Below are 26224 nucleotides of genomic sequence, written 5' to 3'. Positions count from 1 at the left end.
TTATCCTCCTTTTCAATACAAGTTCCCCTACCTTGAACTCTCGAGGATGGACTTTCTTGTCAAAAGCGGTCTTCATTCTTGCTTGATATGACTGTCCACGAGCCATGGCATCCATACGTTTTTCCTCAATCAAATTCAACTGATCATACCGGCTTTGGCACCATTCAGCCTCAGATAACTTTGCTTCCATTATCACACGGAGAGATGGGATCTCCACTTCCAAAGGAAGAACTGCTTCCATACCATATACAAGAGAGAAAGGGGTTGCCCCGGTTGAACTGCGCACGGTAGTACGGTAGCCATGCAGAGCATAGGGTAACATCTCATGCCAGTCCTTGTAAGTGGTTACCATCTTCTGGACAATCCTCTTGATATTCTTGTTGGCGGCCTCAACTGCACCATTCATCTGAGGTCTATAGGGAGAAGAGTTATGATGCTCAATTTTGAATTCTTCACAAAGAGCTTGCACCACATTGTTGTTCAGGTTGGTACCATTGTCAGTAATAATCTTGCTGGGAACACCATATCGACAGATGATGTTGTTCTTGATGAACTTAGCTACCACTTGCTTGGTCACATTGGTATAAGATGCTGCTTCAATCCACTTGGTGAAGTAGTCAATTGCCACTAAGATGAAACGATGACCATTTGAAGCCTTCGGTTCAATTCTTCCAATCATGTCAATGCCCCACATTGAGAACGGCCATGGGGATGACATAACATTGAGAGCATGCGGAGGCACATGGATCTTATCGGCATAGATTTGACATTTGTGGCATTTTCTGGCGTACTGGTAGCAATCATGCTCCATGGTCATCCAGTAATAACCTGCTCGTAACAACTTTCTTGACATAGTATGCCCTGTAGCATGGGTCCCGAAGGTACCGTCATGTACATCATGCATTAACTGCTCTGCTTCATGTTCATCAACACACCTTATCAATACCATGTCATAGTTCCTCTTGTACAGAATATCTCCATCTAACAGGAATCTACCGGCCAATCTTCTCAGGGTCTTCTTATCTTGTTTGGAAGCACCCGGCGGATACTCACGGCTCAGCAAGAACTGCTTGATGTCATAGTACCAAGGTCTATAGTCAACCCCATTTTCACCAGCCTGATCGATCACATCCCCAATAGCAAACACATGCGAAGGTCTTTCGAGGCGTTGCACTTTGATTAATGGCACATCATTCCAATGGTTTACTCGAAACATGGAAGATAGAGTAGCAAGAGCATCAGCCATTTGGTTCTCATCACGAGGAATATGGTGCAGCTCAACCTTTGTAAAATATGTCAGAAGACGTCTCGCATAATCACGATAAGGAATCAAATTAGCATGGTGTGTCTCCCATTCACCCTTTATCTGATTGATGACGAGCGCAGAATCTCCATAGATGTCGAGGTGTTTGATTCTCATGTCAATTGCTTCCTCGATCCCAAAGATACATGCTTCATACTCAGCCATATTGTTGGTACATTCGAACAAGATTCTGGCGGTAAAAGGAATGTGATGCCCCTGCGGGGATACAATGACTGCCCCAATTCCTTTGCCATAAGCATTGACAGCACCATCAAAGACTAAACCCCACTTGCTATTGGGATCTGGACCTTCATTAATCAACGGTTCTTCACAGTCTTTGGATTTCAAATACATGATCTCTTCATCAGGGAAGTCGAATTCAATTGGTTGATAGTCATCAAGAGGTTGATAAGCAAGGTGATCGGCGAGAATGCTACCTTTGATTGCCTTTTGAGTTTTGAACACAATATCATATTCAGACAAAAGCATCTGCCAGCGTGCAATCTTTCCAGTAACAGCAGCTTTCTCAAAGATATACTTGATCGGATCCATTCTGGATATCAACCAAGTTGTATGATTCACCAAATAATGACGCAGGCGTTTGGCAGCCCAAGCTAGAGCACAACAAGTCTTCTCAAGCATTGTATACCGAGTTTCACAATCGGTGAACTTCTTGCTTAGATAGTAGATAGCGTGCTCTTTCTTTCCAGTTTCATCTTGTTGACCAAGTACACATCCCATGGATTCATCAAATACTGCCAAATACATGATCAAAGGCCTTCCTTCCACGGGTGGGACAAGGATAGGTGGTTCCAACAAGTAATTCTTGATGCTATCAAAAGCTTCTTGGCATTCATCATTCCATACAACAGGCTGGTTCTTTCTAAGTAGCTTGAAGATCGGCCCGCAGGTTGCAGTCATATGAGATATGAATCGGGAGATGTAATTCAAACGTCCCAAGAAACCTCTGACTTGCTTCTCTGTCTGTGGAGCTGGCATTTCTCGGATGGCCCGGACTTTATCAGGATCGACTTCAATGCCCTTTTGGCTGACAATGAAGCCTAATAACTTTCCGGACCTGACACCGAATGTACATTTGTTGGGATTCAATCGCAGCTTGTATTTTCTCAACCTTTCAAACATCTTTGTTAAATATTCAACATGCTGCTCCTCATCTGCTGACTTCACAATCATGTCATCCACATATACCTCAACTTCTTTGTGAATCATGTCATGAAACAGAGTGGTCATTCCCCTTTGATAGGTAGCACCAGCATTGATTAGGCCGAACGGCATCACCTTGTAGCAGAAAGTACCCCATGGAGTGATAAAAGATGTCTTCTCTCTATCTTCAGGAGACATCTTGATTTGATTATAACCGGAAAAACCGTCCATGAAGGAGAACACCTTAGATTGAGCAGTATTATCAACAAGCACATCAATATGAGGTAATGGAAAGTTGTCTTTCGGACTGGCTTTGTTCAAGTCCCTGAAGTCAACACACATCCGGACCTTACCATCCTTCTTTGGCACAGGCACAATATTGGCAACCCATTCGGGATACTCAACTGTCATGAGGAAACCCGCATCAATCTGCTTTTGAACTTCATTCTTGATCTTGAGAGCCATATCAGGATGAGTCCTTCTCAATTTCTGCCTGACGGGAGGACATTCAGGCTTGGTAGGGATCCGATGCTCCACAATCATAGGGTCTAGACCTGGCATATCTTCATAGGACCATGCAAAAATATCCGGATATTCCCGGAGGAGTCGGATGATCTTCTGTTTAACCCCTTCCTCTAGAGTAGCACCAATCTTGATTTCTTGCTTGTTTTCCTCGGTACCTATGTTAATAAGCTCAATCTCTTCCTGATGAGGTTGAATGGCTTTCTTTTCTTGCTCAAGTAACCGAGTAATCTCATATGGTATGTCATCACCTTCCTCATCTTCGGCTTCATACACAGGGAATTCAAAACTTGGAGGAACCGTAGGATTACTGTGTTCAACGGGTTTATTATGGTTCAACCTGCATATAATGATTGGATGATTTTAGAAAGAGTTTTTTTTTTTTTTCATGCAGGTTTTTGAAATTAATAAGAAAATACAGACGTTTTGGTTTTTTCTGGCATTACCATTGTTTCCAAGGGAAAAAAGCACTAAAAAAAAGTAGTCGTGGAAGAAACGACAAAATTTTATTAATCAACGGCAATGCCGAAACAAACATGCCCTTACAGAAAATATCACTCTCGCTTTGGGCAGAGCGAGAGGATTGTTATTTTGAAAACAAAGCATTAAAGCAACAAGACACATTACTTAGAAACATGCATGATTGAAGGAATGTCAATGGCATCCCAATTTGTCGCAATGCCTCCTGGTGTAACAAATACAGGCCTGAGACCAGATCCAGTGGCTTCTTCAGAGATAGCATTAACAAACCCTGCACTGTGGAAGACTCCCGAGGAAACCCTTGACGACGGGGAGAACCCGAGACCTTCTTTACGCTTGTTCTCACAGAGCTGTATCACCTTGCCCCAACCGGCAGTCTGACCGTCCTGAATAACCTTCTGAGCATCTTTCAATGAAGCCATAGCAGTCCCAGCTTTCTTAGGCTCCGCACCTTCAATGGTCAATCCTTGGAAAGCAGTCCCTTCAGCAGACCCTGCTTCAATACAAGAAAAGGAAGATAGCTGGCTAACTAAGTATGCCTCTTCACCATGAATGGTAACAAGCTTTCCATTCCTTATGAATTTCAACTTCTGATGTAAGGTAGAGGTTACCGCACCTGCATCGTGTATCCACGGTCTTCCCAGCAGGCAACTGTAGGATGCATTAATGTCCATCACTTGGAAAGTAACCAAGAAATTCTCAGGGCCAACGGTTATCGGCAAGTCTACCTCCCCCAGCACATTCTTTCGAGATCCGTCAAAAGCTTTGACCAAGAAAGTACTTCTCCTCAACGGGGTCCCACGGTAGCTCAATTGATCTAGAGTTGTCTTGGGCATTACATTGAGAGAGGAACCGGTATCCACCAACACATTTGATATCATGTCTGATTTATAATTTACCGAGATGTGCAAAGCCAGATTGTGACTCTTTCCCGCTTCCGGCAACTCTTCTTCACTGAACCAGAGGTTGTTACAAGCAGTAATATTTCCCACTATGCCACCGAAACGATCTACCGTAACTTCGTGGTCAACATATGCCTGCTCCAGCACTTTCAACAAGGTATTCCTGTGAGCCTCAGAGCTCAAGAGTAATGACAATACAGATATCTTCGAAGGAGTCTGCAGCAACTGATCAACGATCTTGTAGTCGCTCCTCTTTATTATCCTCAGAATCTCATCTAAATTTGAATCCTCTATAGACTTGCCTGGCTGATTCATATCTGTAGCGATGGGTGAAACAACGGTTGGAGTTGCTTCTTCAACTGGTGGAATGGTCGGTGTAGCTACCTTTCTCTGAAATAACGGCGGACGAACCTTCCCGCTTCTTAGCGCTGCAGAAGTCCCTTCGGCAACATTGCTTACTGTGGCAAAGGAGGCTAGAGGCACCTCTACTCCATTTTCTATCATAGTAGCATTGTACTTGTATGGAACAGCCTTATCCGAAACATAAGGAATTGGTCCTGGCAACCTTATCACCAAAGGCTCAGCATTCTTCTTCAAAGGTGTACTCTTGACAGGCGGATCATGAAAAACCGGCACAATCACGCAAACATCACTGACAGTCAGAAGATTATCATTCATCAGGCTTTGGATGTCTTCTTGAACGGTATAACAACCCAAAGGATCACGGAGGCATCCTAGACACTTGGCATGATCATGGCTGAACAGAGAAGCTTTGCACAGCTTGATGTGCAGAGGTACCAGAGGAGTTGCGACGTTGCGGACATCAAGCCTAGGAGCTTCTTCACACACTTCGATCATATTCACAGTGGCATGATTTGGTAGCGGATTGTCGAGGACATGTGGGACATTATTCTCAAAAGTCAGCTTCCCTTGATCGATGAGCTTCTTCACGATATACTTCAAAGCATAACACCCCTCGACGTCATGACCTAAGGCACCTTGATGAAAGTCACATTTGAGATCAGACCTGAACCTTGGAGGCAACGGATCAGGTGGGGGCTTACCCTGTCTAGTTGTACAATGACCTCTCTGGAGTAGAGTTGGAAGAAGTTCTGCATACAACATTGGTATAGGAGGGAAGGTAGGCCTAGCTTGTTGATTTTGTTGTTGTTGTTGAACCGGCATCTGTTGTTTCATCTGTTGGGCAATCGCATTGACGGGCACTTGAGGCTGGCCCGGCGGCAAAGGGTACTGATGATAAAACGGTGGGAAGAACGGATGCTGAGAATATGGCATATATGGGTATGACGGAGGCATTTGAGCTGCATTGATAGGAGCAACAGTAGCCATTGATTGACCGGCTCCAGCTGATACCATCCCCACTTCCGTTTCTTTCTTCTTGTGGTGTCCATTACCGTACCTTTTCGATGCACTCGTAGAAGATTCAGCTTTCTCAAACACAATGATTCCATCCCTGACTGCTTCCTCAAGACGGGTTCCCATAGTGACCATCTCCGAAAAGTTGTTCGGCGCAGCGATGATCATCCTCTCAACGTAATCTTTCTTCAACGTCTTTAAGAACGTCTGGGTCATTTCTTCCTCATCTAAAGCAGGAGTGATACGGGCAGCCGCCCCTCTCCACCTTTGCGCATATTCACGGAAACTTTCCTCCTTCTTCTGAGATAGGGACCTGAGGAACTCCCTATTTGGCCTCAGTCGAGTGTTAAACCCATAATGGCTCTTGAAAGCGGTGGCTAACTCATCCAAGGTATGGATGTCATTCTTACTCAAACTAGTATACCACTCTGCGGCATCCTCCATCAGACTATCCTGAAAACAGTGGATCATAAGGGAATCATTGTCTTTGTAATTGCCCATCTTCCGGACGTATTTGATGATGTGATTTTGAGGACAAGTTAGCCCGTTGTACCGGTCGAAGTCCGGAATCTTGAACTTTTTAGGAACATCCACTTTTGACACTAAGCAAAGGTCTTGAGTTTTGACAGAGTCTGCACTCCCTCGATTGGCCTGGATTTCGTGACGGAGTTCTTTAGCAAGTTCCTCCATCATCTCTTCCATAGTCTTGGTTACGGGGATGCTTCTGTGCTGTGTGTTGATGTTAATACCTTGAGGCAGAGTGTGGACCAGAGGCTCAGTGACGGCTACTGTTGTTTGTGGCAAAGTAGCAATGACGGAGGCGGCATTTGTTGCCGGGATCAAAACATTGTTAGCAGTGCCCGAGGTACTTGCTGTAGCGACGGGAGTGAAGAACGGTGGAAGCCCATACGGAAACCCCACTGGCATAGTAAAGCGATTGTCTGCAGAAGTGGTAGGGAGCACGCTTGTAGTTACTGGTGCAGCTGTGGTTGTAGGGATAGCTGTAGCTGATTGCTCTTGAGCAGCTAGTAGAGCAGTCATGACGTCATTAGCTTTAGCCAATTCCTCCTTTAGAGAGGCTACCTCGGTGCGAAGCTGAGCGTTCTCTTCTTCCATAGCCCTTTTCTTTCTTCTGTATTCTCTGGTTCGATCAATTCTATCTGGTTCGTAAACTCTCTGAGCACGAGCCACTTTTCACACTGCGGCAGAGGAACCAGGAGATAGTGAGCACTTGGAAGCCTTTGTGACCAATGCATGATGCATATGATGCATGATATGCAAATGCGAATGCAAAAGACTTATTTTTTTATCGAAGGATTTTAAAACAAATTAGAAATCTTGCAAATAAACAAAATTACACAACATTTTCAACAAGGTAAACAAATAGAGCTCTCAAGCATAGGAAGTAGTCGGAAGATCATCGGACTCGGAATCTGAATCACAGTATCTGTCAAAGAAGTCTCGTCGTCCTCGGGCTCTCTTGGAATCCCTCATAAGCAGCTCGTCTTTCTCTTCTAGTTCCCTCCGGGCCTTAGCTAGCTCTTTCTTCAACATCAGATTCTCATGAGTCTTCTGCTCATCTCTACCATCCAAAGTCATGATTAGATTCTCGGCTTGATTGTACCGAGCTTTCCACACTTGCTTCTCACGACTCTCCATAGCTAGATGCTCCTGATACATATCCTGAGTCGCGGGGAGTAGAGGTAGAGGCATAGATGGAGTAGACGAAGACACGTATCTCATAGCTGGATAAGGCATACCAATCTCCTCAGCTCGATCTATCACCCACTGAGTATAAGCCTCATGAGCGACACCGGATCTCACACCTAGATGCTTCACACTCTTCCTTCGGACCTTAGACCAAGCATCCATGAAAGCTTTCCTTTGTCCGGTAGGAGCATTCGCGTAGAAGAAGAACTCTGGAGATGTAGCAAGATTAATGGGCTTCGATTTCATAGGGAAACCGAACTGTCTCATAGCAAGCTCGGGGTTGTAGTTGATTCCTCCACGGGTACCAAGAAGAGGTACATTGAGAAAGTCTCCACAACCCATGATGATTTCCTTGGCTTGAGCGGCGGGAGTGATCCAGACCACCTCATTAGGAGTGAGAGCCATAATCCGCTGCGAGTAGGACCAGTTTTCCGAGTTATCATGGAAGGAACTCGGAAGGTGCGAAATAAACCACCTATACAGAAGAGATGTGCAGCAAAGAATATACCCACGGCCCTTGAGAGTCCTGTCATGAATGGCGTGGTAGGTATCTGCTAGCAAAGGGGGAACCGGGTTCTTGGAATGAAAGATCTCGATAGCATTCATGTCCACAAAGTTGTCGAGGTTCGGAAAGAGAATGAGCCCGTAGATGAGCAAAGCAAGAATAGCCTCGAGTGTATCCTGACGAGTAGTACTGAGATTAGCCTGATCAAGAAGATACTTTGAAGTGAACCCCCGGATGTGAGACTTGGTAATAAGATGGTTGGAGACGTCGGAAGTCTTGAGGTAGAGATCCTTAGCGATAACCAGAGGAGTAAGAGGAGTCCCGGGACCGGTGAAAGGCGTCTTTTCGGCTATAGGTAAACCCACTAGATTGGAGTAAGCCTCGAGAGTAGGAACCAACTGGAAGTCCGGGAAAGTGAAGCAGCGGAAGCTCGGATCATAAAATTGCACCAGAGTGTGCACTAGCTTCTCGTCCACATCGGTTCGGAGCAAAGTAAGCAATCCCCCATATCGGAGTCGGAACCCTGTTTGACTCTTGACCTTGAGTGCCAACTCTCTCAAACTAACCAAATCCACTTCCTTGAACTTGTAGCACTTAGTCTTCTTCATACCTGTGATTATTTACAAAAATTTCCATTTGTTTAAACCCTTCGATGAATGCATGAAAAATGTTTATGCATGAATGCATGTATGCATGATTGTGTTGTTTAATTACAATGTGGGTTGAGGTTCAAAGTAACGGGGCCACGGATGGACACGGCGTCCGGTGAACTAAGGCTTTAGATAGTGGTAATCCAAGGTTCTAACACAGTTCCCAAACTGCAACCTCTCTCACATATATCATGGTAGTACAGGACGACACCCGTTCCATGATTATTTGTGAGAAGGTCTAGTTTGAGTGTAGTATCGCATGACGACTAAAGTTTGAGACAACACTCAATTTAGCCACCGCACTACGTCCTAAAAAGGCTAGGATGGGTTTGGTAACTACGGTTCATAGCTTCGTCGAACAATTGAAAGTGAAGTGCCTAAGCATGACAACACACGCCGACAATATCACCTTCAAAATGCCTCAGCTATGTGAGATTGATCGCATAATCCAATACACGAGGCAACCCCCGGATCGAATTGTCGATTATATCTCTACCTAAACATAAGTTCACTCAGCCCGGGTTAGGACTTTTGATATTCTCACCCCACACGTTGAATGAAAGTAAACAAATATTCACATATGTAATAAAACAAAGCGTAAATATAAACTAAGAAAAACTAGGCGCGACCCGCTAAAAAGAATCCCCAGTGAAGTCGCCATTTCTGTTATCATGGTTTTTGGGTGCCAAGCCATTAATTGGACTTGAACCTTTTGACCGTTGATATCTCTCTTTTTTCTTGGGAAGGGAAAAATTGAGAAAAAACCCTTAGATTCTAAGTTCGGGGGTCGGTTTTACTACGGGAAGGTGTTAGGCACCCGGAGTAACTATAGTCCTCTATAGGAGCCGTTTTCCTAAGTCTATATTCACGCTTATTTTTACTTACTTTTGAAAATGGGAGGTTTATTTAGTTAAGAATGGGGGGAGAGAAGTTGTAAGATTTTAATTTTATTTCGGCTTGGATGAGTTTTGACTCATTGCCTACGTACCGTTTTACGGGATCAAAACCGGCGTAGTTCTTGCTAAAAAAAACTTGTTTTTTGTTTTAATTGTTTGATTTTAAGTTTTAAAAAAAGGTTTTGAAGAAGGAGATTGGGAGGCTTCATGAGCATTAGATTTAGCAAAAAAATGAGGTTTGATTAGTGATTAGAAAGAAAGTCTAAATGGTTAAGATGGATTGAATTTTTCTTAAGAAAAAAAGAAAGGAAAAAATGAAGTGTTGACTTCATATTTATTATGAAATTTTTGAAGTGAAGTTCAATTGTTTGTTTTTTTTTTTTTGAAAAAAAGGTGGATTTTCTCTAAGGGTTTAAAACCTAAACGCTTGTCTAACCATACAATCCTATGCATACATCTAAGGTGAGTGTGTGCGTGTCGGTGCGCCATAGTGTCCATAGTCCATATTACAACATTTCCTAAATACATTCTATGGCCCCTTTGCCAAGCTACAAACCAATGATAACAAATTACATTACCAAATGAATTAAAACTTGTAAAAAAAAAAAAAAAAATAAATGCTAAGCTAAAGAAAGTGGAGAGAGTGGTGGAATGCTATGAAAGGTATGGCACATGAGATGAAATGGTTAGTAATCATAAAGCACACAATAGTAGGAAGTAATCAAAAGGAAATGCATAAAAATGGCAAAGAAAAGGTAATAAAGTGGCAATGAACCTAAAAACTTTGATGTGATACCTAAAGGTGCTTGTAACCCATAATCATCACATCATGGCAATTTTGCAAGAAATTTGGTTTCAAGCCATGACATGAAATTAATGGAAACATATGCAAGCAAGGTATCACACCAAATTCATAGAGAAATTTGACACTTTATTCTCTAAAACAAACATTTGTTGCTTGTAAAACAAGAAATCCATAAAATCATATTCAAAACAGCAAAAAGAAGCACATGTCCAGAGGCATATTCATCATAAGATATGGTATCATTTATTCATAACACATATCAAAGTATCAAGAACAAAAACATAGCAAAAAGTATACCAAAAGTGTAAAAACACATGGAAATTTGTTCATGCCATTTTGATATTTTTTACATGCAGGAAAACACCATAAAAATGCCAAAAATGTACCAAGAAACAACTAGGATTTTTTTAGAAATTTTGTAAACAAGAATGAGCAGGCCACAGGTGCAAATAGCAAAGAAAATGGTGCAAGCAGCAAAAGAAGCAAAAAAACGTACAACAGAAGGCCCAGCCCAAAACCAGAGGAAACGGATCTCACAGGGATACTCAGGGACCGTTGGATTGATCCAAGGTCCCAAACCCTAGATCTAAGGGCTCACAACGCAGGGGATTGGACCGGTCTTGAACCGGTCCGGTCTAGCGCCCTATATAAAACCCTAACGCGCCGGTTTTTTCATTTGTCACACACCTTTCTCTCTCTAACTCTTCTCTCTTCTCTCATCTCTCTCTAAACCCTCACCGCCGGTGAGGATGAAGCCACGGCGGAGACCTTGAAGGTCCGCCGGAAGCTTCATCTTCTCCGGCGCGCCTAAGCAACTCCGGTGACCTAATTTTCCAGAACTTCAAAGTTTCTACATCAAACGATTCGCCTTCTTACCCTAAACACGAATCCGGCATTTGTTTTTTTGAAAACGGCTTGGAACGACGTAGATCTTGAAAAAGCTTTTACGGTTTTGAAATGATTTTTGATTTTTTTTGAATGAGATCATTTAGATCTTTAAAGATCTACATCGTTTCGTCGTTTGATTACTTTTTGACGCCTGTTTTCGCTTTCAAAACGTTGATCCTTACGGATCTAGATTTTGATGTTTACGGTTATGGTTTTCTTTGAATTCTGGAACCTTTGGATCTGTTTTGCTTGCGTGATTTTTAGGTTTAACAGTGATATTGCTTTTGAAAAAGAGTATGAGTTTTACCTAAGGTTTTGGTTGAAACCTTTAATGGAGGAAAACCTTTGGAAAAACTTGAATGTTCTTGACGGTTTTGATGATTTTGCTTGCTTTTGGACCGAAAATAAATCGGTTTACCGGTTCATCTTCATCTTCTCTGATTCTTTCTCTGCTTCTCTGTGATTACGTGCTTGAGCTTGCTTCAACGTTTTTTGAATCTGCGTGAAAAATCCCTATGATCAGTGCTTGAGCTTGCTTCAATGTGAGCTCGCACTTTGAATTGTAGGGGAAATCTTCAATCCGGTGATGAAGATTCACACGAATCTCTGAGGATTGATGTGAAAATCAATGAATTTGTGTATGAATTTGGTTCTGGAAATCTTAGGGTTCTTGTGTTCTTGGTGATTTCTCTGTGATTTTCTTGGTTTGATCTAACTGACAAGAAAGAGAAAAATTGAATCTGTTTTGGTGAAGTGGCGTGTAATCAATGGCTTTGATTCTGACTCAATGCTTATATAGTTGACATGTGTACACTTGAGCCAATGAAAATGTGACACCTGGATTTGTATGGAAATGGCACGGCCTGGACCTGAAAAATGAACTTTGGACTTTTCTGCAAAAAATAAAACTTCAAGGACTAAACTGCAATTTGACAAAAAAGACTGAAATGAAAATTAAAAAAGGTGGACTGAACTGCAATTTTGGAACTCTTTGAGGACAAAAATGCAAAAATAATAAAAACACTAAAAATTAAAATAAAATTGGTAATTTGACCAAACGTAAAGCGAAACACAAATAAAATTGACAAAACGGACTAAAACGAACCAATGGCCTAAATGAGGTACTTCAAAGTAACCTCCCCATGCCAAAATTTCGTGTGAAATGACCAAAATGCCCCTAGGGCTAAAAATGACCTAAACAGATTCAAATTGACTTGACGCTGACTCAGACGCAAATTTGAAATGAATTTTAACAAAGTTTACTGATGAAATGTTTAAAAATAATCTGAAAAGACTCAGAGACAGTCACAAGGATGAAAATGGGTCCCACTGCAGGAAATGACCAAAATACCCTTCTGTATGACTTTTGCAAATTTTGAAATAAACTGTAGAAAAAGCAATGTAATGATTCAGAGACACTTTTGAATGACTTATAAGACAAGTAAAGACATTTTGAAAGGTTTTATGCAAGAAAAACATAGGTAAAATTGTGATTAAAAATACTGCGAGGCAGAGACAAATTGAACCGTGCAGTTGAAATTTGATAATTGACAAAGTTTGAAATGAAATTGGGCCCAGTATTTTTAGGTCCAAAAACAGGGTATAACAAGTCTTATCTTTGAATTCTGGAAATTTTTAGATCTGTTGCTTGCGTGATTTTTTTTTTACAGGTTTAAACCGTGATTAATACTTTCTAAGAGAAGAAAATGAGTTTTACCTGAAGTTTTGGTTGAAACTTTTAATGGAGGAAAATCTTTGGAAAAAAACTTGAATGTTCTTGACGGTTTTGATGGTTTTGCTTGCTTTTGGACCGAAAATAAATCGGTTTACCGGTTCATCTTCATCTTCTCTGATTCTTTCTCTGCTTCTCTGTGATTACGTGCTTGAGCTTGCTTCAACGTTTTTTTGAATCTGTATGAAAAATCCCTATGATCAGTGCTTGAGCTTGCTTCAATGTGAGCTCGCACTTTGAATTGTAGGAGAATTCTTCAATCCGGTGATGAAGATTCACACGAATCTCTGAGGATTAGTGTGAAAATCAATGAATTTGTGTATGAATTTGGTTCTGGAAATCTTAGGGTTCTTGTGTTCTTGGTGATTTCTCTCTGATTTTTTGGTTTGATCTAACTGACAAGAAAGAGAAAGATTGATTCTGTTTTTGGTGAAGTGGCGTGTGATTAATGGCTTTGAGTGGCACTGTGCACTATTTATAATCTGACATGTGTACTTGAGATCCAATGAAAATGTGACACCTGGATTTGTATGAAAATGGCACGGCTTGGACCTGAAAAATGAACTTTGGACTTTTCTGCAAAAATAAGAACTTGAGGACTAAACTGCAATTTGACAAAAAGGACTGAAATGAAAATTGGAAAAGAAACTGGACTGAACTGCAATTTTGGAACTCTTTGAGGACCAAAAATGCAAAAATAATAAAAACAATAAAAATAAAAATAAAATTGGTAATTTGACCAAACGTAAAGCGAAACACAAATAAAATTGACAAAACGGACTAAAACGAACCAATGGCCTAAATGAGGTACTTCAAAGTAACCTCCCCATGCCAAAATTTTATGTGAAATGACCAAAATGCCCCTATGGCGAAAAATGACCTAAACAGAATCAAATTAACTCGACACTGACTCAGATGCAAGTTTGAAATGAACTTAACAAGGTTTACTGATGAAATGTAAAAAAAAAAAAAAAAAACAATCTGAAAAGACTCCGAGACAGTCACAAGGATGAAAATGGGTCCCACTGCAGGAAATGACCAAAATACCCTTCTGTATGACTTCTTTGCAAATTTTGAAATAAACTGTAGAAAAAGCAATGTAATGATTCAGAGACACTTTTGAATGACTTACAAGACAAGTAAAGACATTTCGAAAGGTTTTATGCAAGAAAAACATAGGTAAAATTGTGATTGAAAATACTGCGAGGCAGAGACAATTTGAACTGTGCAGTTGAAATTTGATAATTGACAAAGTTTGAAATGAAATTGGGCCCAGTATTTTTAGGTCCAAAAACAGGGTATAACACAATGAAATAAACCTGGAGCTCCAAGCACCCGCCTCTGTTTGTGGAGAATGTCATCAATTAAACTTGCGGATGTAGAATTCCAGACAACATCTGGTCTGGCAAACTGATCAGATACCATAAGTTCCGCAAAGAGTCTACGTAAATAAGTGCCAGTTCCCCAAAGACTTGCTTCCATTATGGCATCTATAAACTCCTTGTCATCATCCAGTAACCCCATAGCGTAGCAGGCTTCCTTGAAAGTATTGTATTTGACACTGTCGACTGTCTTGATGTCATCGAAAGATGTCGGACCTTTGATGTAGTTTAAGAGAGTTCTCAGGTAAAACCTTTCGCCGGAACCTGGTGGAGCAAAATGGACCCTTCCTATCGAAAAACCAAGCTGCCTAGGAGTCCATTCATGATCTTGTGCTTTCCACACGAATTTTGTCGGGAATTGATTGTAAGTCATATTTCTTGCTTCTGGATACTTTTGATTTGCTTTCATCCAAGCCAAAAACTTTGTAGTTTTTCTATGCGATCTTTCTATGACATCTGCAATATCCTCGTTCTCTTCGTACGTAATTGAATGCTTATTTTCTAAATGATAATTTAACCGTTCAACCGAAGGTTCTCTGTAATGTATGTCAAAAGCGAATATTCTCCAGGCAGCTTCACACGCAGACAAATATCGACAATCATAATACATTTTTATCTCATCCAAACCATTTTCACCTCCACCACCATAAAAGTTTGCGGTGACGCGATCATGTCCTGTGTTTACATATTTGAAAAGGTACTTGATTGAACGAATTTGGTTGCACCACTCAACATTGATATGAGCATTGTACTTCAAGAGCAGTGTTCTATTATACGGCACAACAAACCTGTTGTCTGCAAAACACTCTCCTTTTTTTACATAAACTCCATTGTCCCTTCTTCTGTAAACTGGATATCCATCGTTATCGATCACGGTTTGATCCACAAATTTCTTTGGAAAGTGCTTGGTACATCTATTTTTGAGCATGCAATGCGAACTTGTGTTTTGGTCACCACATGGGCCGTGAATCATCAGCGTAGTCACTATATTAAATAACTCCACATATGTATCTTTGTTTGGAATCTCTGCTGATATAATCTTGTCAAGATCCTCAGGCTTCTTACAACGATATCTTGGCTTCAAAAACACCAGTATGGTGCATGAGGCAGTCCACGCTTTTGAAATTCAATAGTATATATAACTGCACACATAACATAGAAGGTTGATATAAGTTAACTTCATGGTAAATTAGTCTAAAAAATAAAATATTGCACAAATGTCATATAATCAGGGAGTCGTGGCTAACTACTGAATATTGTGTATAAAATACCTCTAATAAACATTATATTTACATGGTAGATGCATAATATACGACATGGATTAACATGCTATCTCATCAATGTGCCGTATGGAATCAATTGAAATTCATTTTAGTACTTGCATCGTGTGTTACAATAAAGAGACGAAGTAGCAATAGAAAGTAACTTCAAATACTTTACGACAGAACATAACATATATAAATAAAATGCTACAGTTGAGACCAAAACTTTAGTGTATACATTACTTACTGATGAGTCATTTATATGCTATTTTAATATGCTTTTTAGTTTAGTTTTATTTAGATTTTATATTATTTTATATTAGTATTATTTCCTTTTTAGGATAGTTTACTTTAAATTGCAATTTATTATATTTCAGGGAAGAATATTGGATGGATTGAGTCTTGGAGCAAAAGAAAGGGATTTGGAGCAAATTGGACACGAAAATACGAAGATTGGGAAACAAAATATATCTCCCACAAGTCAGAAGCCTGGCACGGCCCGTGCTAGCCTTGGCACGGCCGTGCCACCCTCCAGAGACCTTTTGCTGCTTTTGCTTGGACTCCAAGCTATTCTATTTTGGCGCACAATCTACTGAGGAATATTCTTGGAATATACTTGCTTAGATTTTAAGTCAATTGTGTACTATAAATAGAGTAGCTAGCCATCACAAATAATCATCTTTACTTGGAATACAATAAGTGACAATTGCTTTTCTAAATAAAGTTCTTTTCCTTTCCTTTATTTTCCTGTCTTTTACTTTCATGCTTTCTCTCTTCTCCCCCATGTCTACGATGAACATGAGTGAGTAGACTTCTTCTTGTCTTGGGATTGTTGGATAAGTCTAAATGACATAATCCTAATCAAACCAAGCCCTAAGCCTTAATCTTATGTAACCCTAATTTCTTATCTGAATTCACCGTCTTAACATGGATTAACCATTATCAAACTGTGGAAACGAAAGTGGAGGGTTTGATAATTGTTCGTCCATTATTCCAAATATCAATTCATAAAACGAAAGTGGAGCTTTGATATTCGAACAAGTGAATTCAGACAAGGATTGCAAAGTCAGCGAAATAGGCTTTGCAATCTTTGAGACATATAGTTTCGATCTTCAAGGGAACTAATAACAATCAAGTCAGCGAAATAGGCTTGGTTGTTAGAGGAACCAAAATCCAATAGTAATCAAGTCAGCGAAATAGGCTTGGTTACTAGAGGAACTTAAGAGAAACTGTCTTGAGAAATTAGGTCTAACATAACATTATAAGCTTATGGTTTTGGTTTGAGAAGGACTTGTTATTTAGATGAAACCAACGATCCCAAGGCTCTTTTATTATATTGCTTTTTAACCGTTTAAAAACCCCCAACTTACAATTCTCTTCTCTCTTCTAATCATCTCTAAAGGTTAATTAAATTGAACTACTCCCTGTCGAAACGATACTCTTTTATACTACTTCGGTAAGACCGTGCACTTGCGGTTTTATCTCATCACTTACCTGCCCGGACTTCTCCAAATATTTGGCCCTTCTTGATCTCCTTTATGAGATGATCGAGTTTTAACTTGAAAATTCTGCAAGAAAAATCTGGTCTATCTGCTGGTCTTAGATTATGCAATTTGAGAAAATCAACAACCTCCGGCCATTTATGATTGCAAGTAAACGTGATGAATAGATCGGGATATCCAATCCATCCACAGATAGCCATTGCATCCTGATAGTTTTGGATCATGTACCGTGGACCACCAACAAAAGTCGACGGCAAAATAATTCTTTTTCCAGTAGTAGCCGGATTTGTCTCTCCTCTTAGAAGTGCTTCAGTTAATCCTTTATACATATCCGCCCTTAACTCTTTTTGATGATCTCTTGCATACCTTAACCTAGCATACTCTATCATACTGAATCCGTCAACTAAAAATTGGTGGAGCAGCCTCCGTGAAAAAACAATAGTTGAAAAAATCCTTTCTCGATGCTGGACCATATAAGCCATCCATTCTAATTGAGTGACATATAACCTTTTTTTCAGTGTCTTATTGGATGATTCATTGTACCTGATATCTTTTCGATAACCATCCTCTCCTCTTGGAAACAAAAGCGGATATTGCAATGGGAAGTAAGATGGCTCAAGAATTGAAATTCTCTGCAAAATACCAGATCTCTCTTCGACAACAACATCTCTTTCAAAATCAGAAGAATCAAAGTCACCGACTATTAAAGCTGCAACCTCTGACGCTGTAGACAAATTATACCTCCGACCATCCCGATTTCTCTTGCCTAATATTCTTAGCTTGACAGTAGGGGCATTGCTCGCCTTTAAAGTATCTCTTGCAGTTCTATACTGTTTGACGTAGGAATTGACATCATCAAGAATGTCCCTAAGGTCAGCAACAATTGACGATTTGATCGTATCGTTGTCGTCGTCCATCCTACAAACAAAAGAAAAATATCAATATGTATGGTATGAAAGCTTTACTTCAGAGAGTGCAATAAAAAATAAATACCGGAATTTCCAAACTGTAAAACATTTTACCTCACAGCGGCCATTCTATTCTTGATTTCGTTGTCGGTGTCATAAACGTACAATTGAGCAAACTTCGGGCCATTTCCTTCCATTGGCAGCAAACTACCGATCCGATGATAATTTTCGCCATTCAGAACAAACGTCGGAGGAGCGTTCCCACTATTCATAGAGCTGTCAATCTTGCCACCCATTGATGTGAAGGCAAACATACTGTTAAAAGATCGAATATTTTCCATAAAGTACTTGCTTCTTTTATTGTCAGAGTAATACAAATCAGCGAGAGGTTCAGGCAACGGTGGGTACGCAATTTTTATACTCCCTTCCTTGCAACACATAGAGAATTCTGGCACAATTGGCTTATACTGCTTGTGATTCCTCTCTCCATACCACATGTGTGATCCACAATATTTGCATATACAATATGGCTGCCCAAAATCCTCGTAACTTACACTTTCAAGAGAATCTGAAAATAACGCGAGTATCATCAATTGTATATATTGTAACAATGTCTTGGATGAAAGAAAACATATTTATATTTTAATTACAAATAATGGTACCTGATCGAAGAGATGAAAATATTTCCAACAACATATCGGTGCAATTCTGATGCACAATGTCAGAGATGAAGTCTGTTCACATACAACAGCCATATACGTTAAGAAATCATTGTTCGACCAAGATAATTTTCGGATGAAAATTCATATTCATCCAATAAGATATAAGCAACACAATTAAACATAAAGTTACAGAGACAAAAAGCAACATTACCTGAATTTGGTGGAATATCTTCGTCCTCCCAATTTTGAAGGCAGTTTCTTACAATTGATTCTTCATTAGCAGATGTGACAGACGACAAAATTCTGTGTGTGGCTTGAAAAAGATGGTTCTGGTTTACAGTTGCATCATCATCCAAATGAATCACTGAATCAAATGAAACAAACACATTTGAGAGGGTTTTAATGTTCTTTTCAGATTAATTGTTTTTTTTAAATCAATCATATGGAATCAATTTCTATGTTTTTTGAATCATTTTTGCATACTTCACTCTCAACATTTTTGCACACTTCACAAAATAATTGAACACACAAAATTTTACTATCAGTTTATGCGGAACATATATGATTATGCAGCTATGTAGTAGTTTCTCTATTCTCTCTTTTGTTTCATTAGCTGCTAGTCTGCTACCAAGACATTGAAGATATTATGCTTAAATGATTAAGTTTTATACATGAGTTATTGGATGCATAAGGAGTGAAAGATCATTAAATCATGTGAGTGAAAGACCCTTAAATCATGTACTAAATTGTTTCCATTTAAGCATAATCCTACTATAATTCATATTTTCATCATCATCGTCCAATGGAAACCAAAAGTGTTCATTGCTAGCTTACCTTCATTGTCTGGTATATCAGAATCCTCGCGGTTTTCTCCGCATATGCCATCGAAAGATCCAACAGATTGGTCGTGAGAGATATGTGTGGCATTTGTTAAAACATGTCCACTGGTTCCAAGGATTTCGTTGGTTTGGCTGTTAGAACCGCGACTATTCGATACTTCTGTAAAGAAACATCCATGTTTTAGCAAAATTAGGTGAAACAATTACTAATAGTGTTGCAGTGTTTGTGCTTGACTAACCATTTGTGATGTCGGACAAAGGATTTCTGTTAGAGAGGTTGAAACTTTTATGAGATGAAGGATGATGTGAAACAATTTCTGAATTATCATATATTTGCACAATTTTTCGCCTCTTGCTATTCTCCATTAAGCAAATAGGAGCATGAGATGAAACAGCACAACTAAAAGGAATTGTTGTTCTGTGTAAGTGTCTTGGATAGGCTAAATGCTCTCATATCAGTTGACTGCAATTTTATTGCTGATTAAGTTATATTATAATTCTAAAAATAATGCACTTATAGTTGAAATTATTTAGGAAGGATCCATAAGAATAGGAGCAGATTTTGTGTCTAATTATTTGTTGTGAGACAAATCAAGATTCTGCAAGCATTTTTAGTTTACAATTTCATTAGGAATCTCACAAAGATATTAGAAACACGTGGGAAAAGAAGTATTAATCATAGTTACAAAAAAAAAATCTCAGTTATAAATAAAATAATAAGAGAAAATTTATGTTTGTACTTTTCATGGTTGACATGTGTAGAGTAGCAGGAGATCAAGAAAACTTAAGCAAGATAATGGTCAGAGGGAATTGGATCATTATGAAGACCATGCATTTCAAAATAATTCATTCCCTTCATTATAATGCTACCTCCCAAATAAATGTTTATATAGGACTACACAGGTTTCTAAGTTTTATTTTAAATAAGGTAGCAACTTGAGTAAATCCGCTACTCACCTTATCATATGAATTTAGCTTGTAAACCTTATCATATAGAAGAACTGCTACACATTGTGGTAAAAACAAAATTTGCTGATCATTGCATATTTACCAAAGCAATTTCTCTCTTATGGTCACCTGAAAAAGTATTAATCCAAATAAGTTTGTCTAGCCTTTTCTCTAGAAGTAATAAAATGTTGTTATTAAGTCTCTAAATTAATAGTATACTTTTTGCAATGAAGTTACCAATTCATCACAGTTTGGTTAACTGTTAACTGATTTTTGTATTTGTTTTGGTTTGCAAATGTGAAAGTTGATTCATCTTGTTGACTAATATTACCACATTCATGCTTGAACAAAACTTTATTTAGGTGTACTGACAAAAGTTTGCAGAGCTAAGCAAGTACAACCAACACAGCAATACAATGAAAATTAAAGACCAAAATGTAAAAAAATAAAGGAAAAACACTGAATCCTAAATGTCTGATTCATGGAGATTGAAGAAATTCGATAACAAAGCAGATAGTTCCAGCATTAGAGCAAGTTAAACAACTCTAGTGTCTTTAGGCTCAATCTTGACACGAACATCCCTGTTAGGTTTTGTAACCGATGCCTGACCAGCTTCACCGTGATCAACAGCCACAGAGTCAATGCTATCAGAGGACCGCTTAAGACCTGTCTTGCTGGTTGGTGTGCCAATCACACAGGTATTGCTGCATGAGTCTTCAGCCTCTTGTACATCCTGCAGACATTTGTGTTAAAAAAATTTGTTTAAATTTCCTACAGATTAAATTTTCTGCATTTGATTGGCAATTGTAGATTATATATAATTAATCAATGAAGTGCCACCTGAACATTATAATTGTTGGCTGCAACACCATTCACACTAAGTTCTTCAACAGATCCATCGTTGGGTTTCTATCACACATACATCAACAAAAGAACCAATTAGTCATAGGATGATTTCCTTATGAACATTAATTAATCTAAAATAGTTATGAGATTGTAATATCAGATATGAACTACCTCCAAATTATACTTAGACATGAACTGTTCGATGACACCAACATCGTCAGATGCCTTCTTAACGGCATAATTCCTATACTTCTTCACGACATTTCCTTCATCAACCTCAACCTTGAAAAGAACTTGCTTTTCAATAAGCACATTAAAATCAGGAGGATAATCATTGGTGCCTTCTCCCTGTTGAAAAATCAGAAGATGTTAGTTGAAAATTCCTTGCATAAAAAAAAAAAAAAAAAAAAAAAAAAAACCTCATATATAGATCATGCAATTATCCACTACCTTCTCATGTTCATTGATTAAGTCCTGCACATTACGCCCAATAAATTGCGTCACTTGGCGATCAAAAAGAACAAAAGTAGCGGACCCTGTATCGTCCATCACAATGACATGCAGCTTGAACCTAACAAATAATCAACCGTATCAATAAACTTCTACGTATGATAAAAACAAATATTATATTCGGATGAGATTTAGATACCTAGGCACAACACTTTTGCAAGTTTTGCACTTGTGACACCGGAGCATTCCATTGTCAACAGTGACCAATGTAGCACATTGGGTACACGATCGAAAGTATCACTCAGCCTCAGTTTCGATCTCACATATAATGGCAAGTACCGAACCTTGACACACCTGTAAAAATTTCACCGCCTTTTGCATAAAATTCTTGAACATAAATATCAATGATGAATCGGAAAAAATATTCAAAAATCTCTAAAATAGACAACTACCTGAGTTGACTCAATCATACTTTCGATTGTCATTCTCTTGGTGTTGAGCAAGTCATCCGAAAGAGATGCAGAGCTGTTTATGGAAATCTGGCTAACACTTTGGGTCAACTGGAGCGATGTTTTTTTCATACTGATAAAAGTATAACAATCTCATTAAAAGAATGAAACTCAAGCAGAACAAATAATAAAACTCAGGACAATTATGCAAAATGTCAAGCTCCATCTTGTATTTTTATTTTTTTAAACAAAACATATATGAATTAATTCTTAAGTCTGTAAATTGTAGAAATATAAGAGCATAAATTAGAGTCGTCTAACTCTTGGTTGCTATGTCATCATATGTGGTATCAAGTTAAACAATCATAGCAGCTCATGGTTTCATTGATGCAATAATTATAGGTTATCAAGTTTTACAAAATACGTCCACACCAATTATAAGATTTTAGTGTCTACTTTCTATAAAAACATAAATGCTTACCGTGCGATGTAAGTAGCAACTTCAGGTAAATCACCGTTAAGTATCAATTTAGTCCCATAAAACGCATTAACAATCCCCATTGCACCTAGTTTAATCAAATTGAAGAGGAAGTGAACAATTTCTACCAATATTTCATGTGTAGATATTAACAGAAAGTAGAAACTAAAAACCGCGAAATACCTAAATATTTGTGTGTCTTGCAAAACTGCAATATCAATACAACAGGAGAAGAGTTGTCGTGGTTAACAAAAAAGCTCACAATTTTGTCAGCATGTTCACCCCAAAGAGAGCAATGCAAACGGTTGTTCCTGCAATCAAATATTAGGCAATAATCAATGCATCCACACAATATTTATCAAAATTACATTACATGAAAGAGGCAAAAATCAAAAGATAAAACTCACTCCAAATCTTGCAAAGTCAAATCAATCACTTTGCTCTTCCTGCCCTCATTTTCAGTTTCCTTTACATCACCCCTTTCAATTACATGACCAATAACATCTGATATAGTGTATAGAAAAGTTAAAACAATTGTAAGTATTTTCTCAGGGAGTGCAGAGAGTTATAAGTAATGCACATCACACATTCAGAATTGAAGTCTTACCAGCAGATGTCTCCTCGACATTTGAAGAGAGGATTTCATTGAATGACATAAACTCAAAAACATTGATAGGGAGAGTAGGTAAGTCTTTTTTCGTAAAACTTGAGTTGTGCAGCATACCAAGTTTGTGTTTGTGGGAAGTTATCTTATATGGACCTTCATTAATACCGACGATTGCATTGTGAAGCTCATATGTAGCCCCTTCCTCAACCATTGACCTGAATCTTGCCACCAAATCCTTTCTAACTGTGGCGTGGATACGTCCACCCTATAGATGACAACAAAAGTAGAAAATAGGTGATTAAAATAATAAATTACAGAGAAATATAAACCATCATGTATGGAGGTACTATTAATAGCTCATATTGATCATATTCATTTGTCATATTCACCATAGTGCCGCAAAATATAAACGATATGCATGGACGTACTATTTATAGCAACTATATATATGAGTATAAGTTTTATTTCCATTAACTATATATGTTTTCAGATTGTAAACTATATAGCAACTATATATATGCTATCTCAATTTTTCTTTAAGCATGCAAAAATTAAACAACGCAGTAAGTTAAATCGAACTTAATCTAAGTAATTTATGTCATATTCAATTCAATTAGTGATTCAAACATGCATTAGCAACAAAAAGAGAATGGAAACAATATATGGTTGTAAGAGGTTAATTTAAAAAATAACATTGAAAAATTGCACAAACCTTTGCATCCACCAGCAACATGTTCATGAATACGATGTTAGTTGGATCTTTTTTAGCTGGAATTAACCAAATGTGAGCAACACGCACACACATCTTCAGGTTCTTCCTTCCTCCAGAAACAGCTGATAGTGGGGTGTATATGCTAGACATTTTTGTTTGGCGTTTTTGAAAAAGGAAGATGCTTACTTAGAACCAGATTATATTGCTATTAGGTTGTGATGTATATATAGAATGAAGGGACAAAAACCGATGAGTAGTGTTTGATGGAAAGGAAGGGATATGTATGATGTTTTTCATAAAAAACAGGAAATACTGTTAGGTAGGGGAGGATTGAATAGTGGAAACGATCTGTTTAGTGTCTTTCATTGAAAATAGCACATTTTGTTACACTGCTGAGTGGGGTTCGATGGGAAGGAAAGGATATGTATGATGTTTTTCATAAAAAAAAAAACAGGAAAAATTGTTACTGCAAACGATCTGTACAGTTGCTTTTGAATAAAAATAGCACATTTTGTTAGGTAGGAAAAGATTGCATCAGAAGGAAATAATTGGTTTTTTGCTTTCCTTAAAAAGAGGACATATTGATAAGTATTGGCTCCCAAAAAATTTGGAACCAAACTTAATAATAATTCTAAGTTATTCTAATTTCTCAAAAGGAAATAATAATAATAATAATCAAAATAGAAACCACAAATAAGAACACCAACATATTCATCGTAATTATACCTTTGTACATCTTTCCGAATGCTGGGTGCACCCTCAATTAAAGTTGAAAGACTCTCAGGCGCAACAATGAAGTCATTGGCCAATCTACAAAAAAAAGGTTCAGAAATCAGTTTGACAAAATTGGTAGGCAAGGGCAGAAATTCAAAGTTCTATTTGCATCTGTTGCTCAGCTTACATGCCCAACAATTTACAGTTCTATTTACTTTACTTATTATATATGTTTTATATTCAACAGGAACACCAAGATAAAAAGTAGATATTTTGCTATGGAGTGTGTCATTATGAACAATATTTTGCCACAGATAGAAATTGCTTGCAATATTTCAAAATATATTTTTGGACATAATGGATTGTACAACTTGATCAGATAGTTCTCCTTGTGGATTTTCTACAATATTATGTGTTTTATATTCAAGAGGAACACCAAAATAAAAAGTAGATACTTTGCTATGGATAGATAGTGATTGGAACATGGAAAATACTTGAGAAATTTAAAACTACAAAATAGAAGGATCTGATAAAAGCAAATGTTTGCAAGGTTCCGAAGCAATAAAAATAACACGGTGGATCTGATAAAAGAAATTGCTTGCAAGGTTCTGAAGCAATTAAATGAACATGGTCTAATCGTAAACAACATCGAGATAAATGAAATCATTCATTCCAGCCATCGGAGCTCCCAATCTGATTTTGACACCTTCACGCAGCCTGCGAGCCTCCACAAACCTCTTCCACTGCCCACCTATCCTGCAGTGTTCGTAAGGAAGAGTACCAAAAATTAAGTCACAGTCCCATACATTACCGCAATCATCCACAATCTTCACATTGGTAGCAGAAGTATCCAGCATTTGCGCAACATTTCCTGTGTAAATGAGTATCTGCATAAACCAAAATGGAAGCAATCATAACTTAGTCAATGAGAAGCTAATTAAAAAACGATGTTTATCGGAAAAGTGTATCATACCAAAGCACCCTTTGTTACATCATATTGAGATAACTTTTTTCCGAAATCTATAATCATGTAATTGATACTATGACGATAAGAGAGAAGAGATGTTTTGGGCTGGAGATGTTTGTTGAAAGTTGTGTGCACGTTAGTTCTGTCAATAAGGAAATGCATGGGTGGATCAAAAACGGGATAGTTAATAATCTTGTGAAACCTATCAGTCAGCTTCATATCAAAATGTCCAACACCAACAAAAATCAGAGTAATCCAAGCTCCTAGACTAATCCCATAAAACTCGCGAATTGCTTTCCATCCCTTTGTTAAAAAAAAGTCACCATTAATGCTATCGACTAAGACCTCAAATTGATTGCCCTTTGGATCAGTCAATGTTGCAAAGCGCCCAATCTGATCTCCAAAATCACTGCCGAACATTCTTGGCAAGGATACGGCACCCTGGTGCAAACAACAAAATTATTTGTTTATTATAACTGTTTTAAATTGAATCTATAAATATTTATCACACTATGGTAGGCAAGAGCTACCGTAATTTAAAAAAAAAAGGACATTGAACTAATA

General features: G+C 38.4%; 2 protein-coding genes and 2 long non-coding RNA genes across 4 annotated transcripts in view; all 4 read right to left on the bottom strand.

The window, feature by feature from the left end:
* LOC112420139 (uncharacterized) overlaps positions 1-19855 on the bottom strand; it is a 45520-nt gene extending 25665 nt beyond the window's left edge. Inside the window, exons 1-7 of the mRNA XM_024778785.1 lie at positions 19729-19855; positions 19485-19649; positions 18862-19014; positions 18651-18722; positions 18103-18556; positions 17073-17998; positions 14254-15432 (exon numbers count right to left, since the gene is read on the bottom strand). Of these exons, the coding sequence (XP_024634553.1) occupies positions 14254-15432; positions 17073-17998; positions 18103-18556; positions 18651-18722; positions 18862-19014; positions 19485-19649; positions 19729-19855 (3076 nt within the window). The remainder of the gene's footprint in view (positions 1-14253; positions 15433-17072; positions 17999-18102; positions 18557-18650; positions 18723-18861; positions 19015-19484; positions 19650-19728) is intronic.
* A 1117-nt stretch (positions 19856-20972) lies between these two features.
* Positions 20973-21851, bottom strand: LOC120579557 (uncharacterized). Its single transcript, XM_039831982.1, has 4 exons — positions 21734-21851; positions 21455-21631; positions 21278-21346; positions 20973-21170 (listed from the first exon to the last, which is right to left on the bottom strand). Exons 1-4 carry the CDS (start codon positions 21830-21832, stop codon positions 20973-20975), a joined length of 543 nt encoding a protein of 180 aa, XP_039687916.1. The 5' UTR covers positions 21833-21851.
* Positions 21852-22047: 196 nt separating this feature from the next.
* On the bottom strand, positions 22048-22695 carry LOC120579363 (uncharacterized). The gene is made up of 3 exons (XR_005645164.1): positions 22664-22695; positions 22186-22315; positions 22048-22087 (listed from the first exon to the last, which is right to left on the bottom strand). It is a non-coding gene; the product is annotated as an uncharacterized lncRNA (long non-coding RNA).
* Positions 22696-22861: 166 nt separating this feature from the next.
* Positions 22862-23303, bottom strand: LOC120579348 (uncharacterized). The gene is made up of 3 exons (XR_005645151.1): positions 23268-23303; positions 23068-23164; positions 22862-22971 (listed from the first exon to the last, which is right to left on the bottom strand). It is a non-coding gene; the product is annotated as an uncharacterized lncRNA (long non-coding RNA).
* Between the last annotated feature and the right edge of the window lie 2921 nt (positions 23304-26224).

This window comes from Medicago truncatula, chromosome 3, assembly GCF_003473485.1.
Source record: "Medicago truncatula cultivar Jemalong A17 chromosome 3, MtrunA17r5.0-ANR, whole genome shotgun sequence".
Taxonomy (NCBI): Eukaryota; Viridiplantae; Streptophyta; class Magnoliopsida; order Fabales; family Fabaceae; genus Medicago; species Medicago truncatula.
The sequence above is the reverse complement of the archived record's forward strand: the minus strand, read 5'-3'. Positions and strand labels throughout refer to the sequence as shown.

What these genes read in the sequence shown, in the direction of transcription:
- LOC120579557 (XM_039831982.1), bottom strand. Translation starts at nt 21,832, where the DNA reads ATGGACGATACAGGGTCCGCTACTTTTGTTCTTTTTGATCGCCAAGTG. An exon ending in TAATCAATGAACATGAGAAG is followed by an intron (nt 21,632 to 21,733) that starts GTAGTGGATAAT and finishes ATTTTTCAACAG; the next exon opens with GGAGAAGGCACCAATGATTA. An exon ending in CCAACAATTATAATGTTCAG is followed by an intron (nt 21,171 to 21,277) that starts GTGGCACTTCAT and finishes AAATGTCTGCAG; the next exon opens with GATGTACAAGAGGCTGAAGA.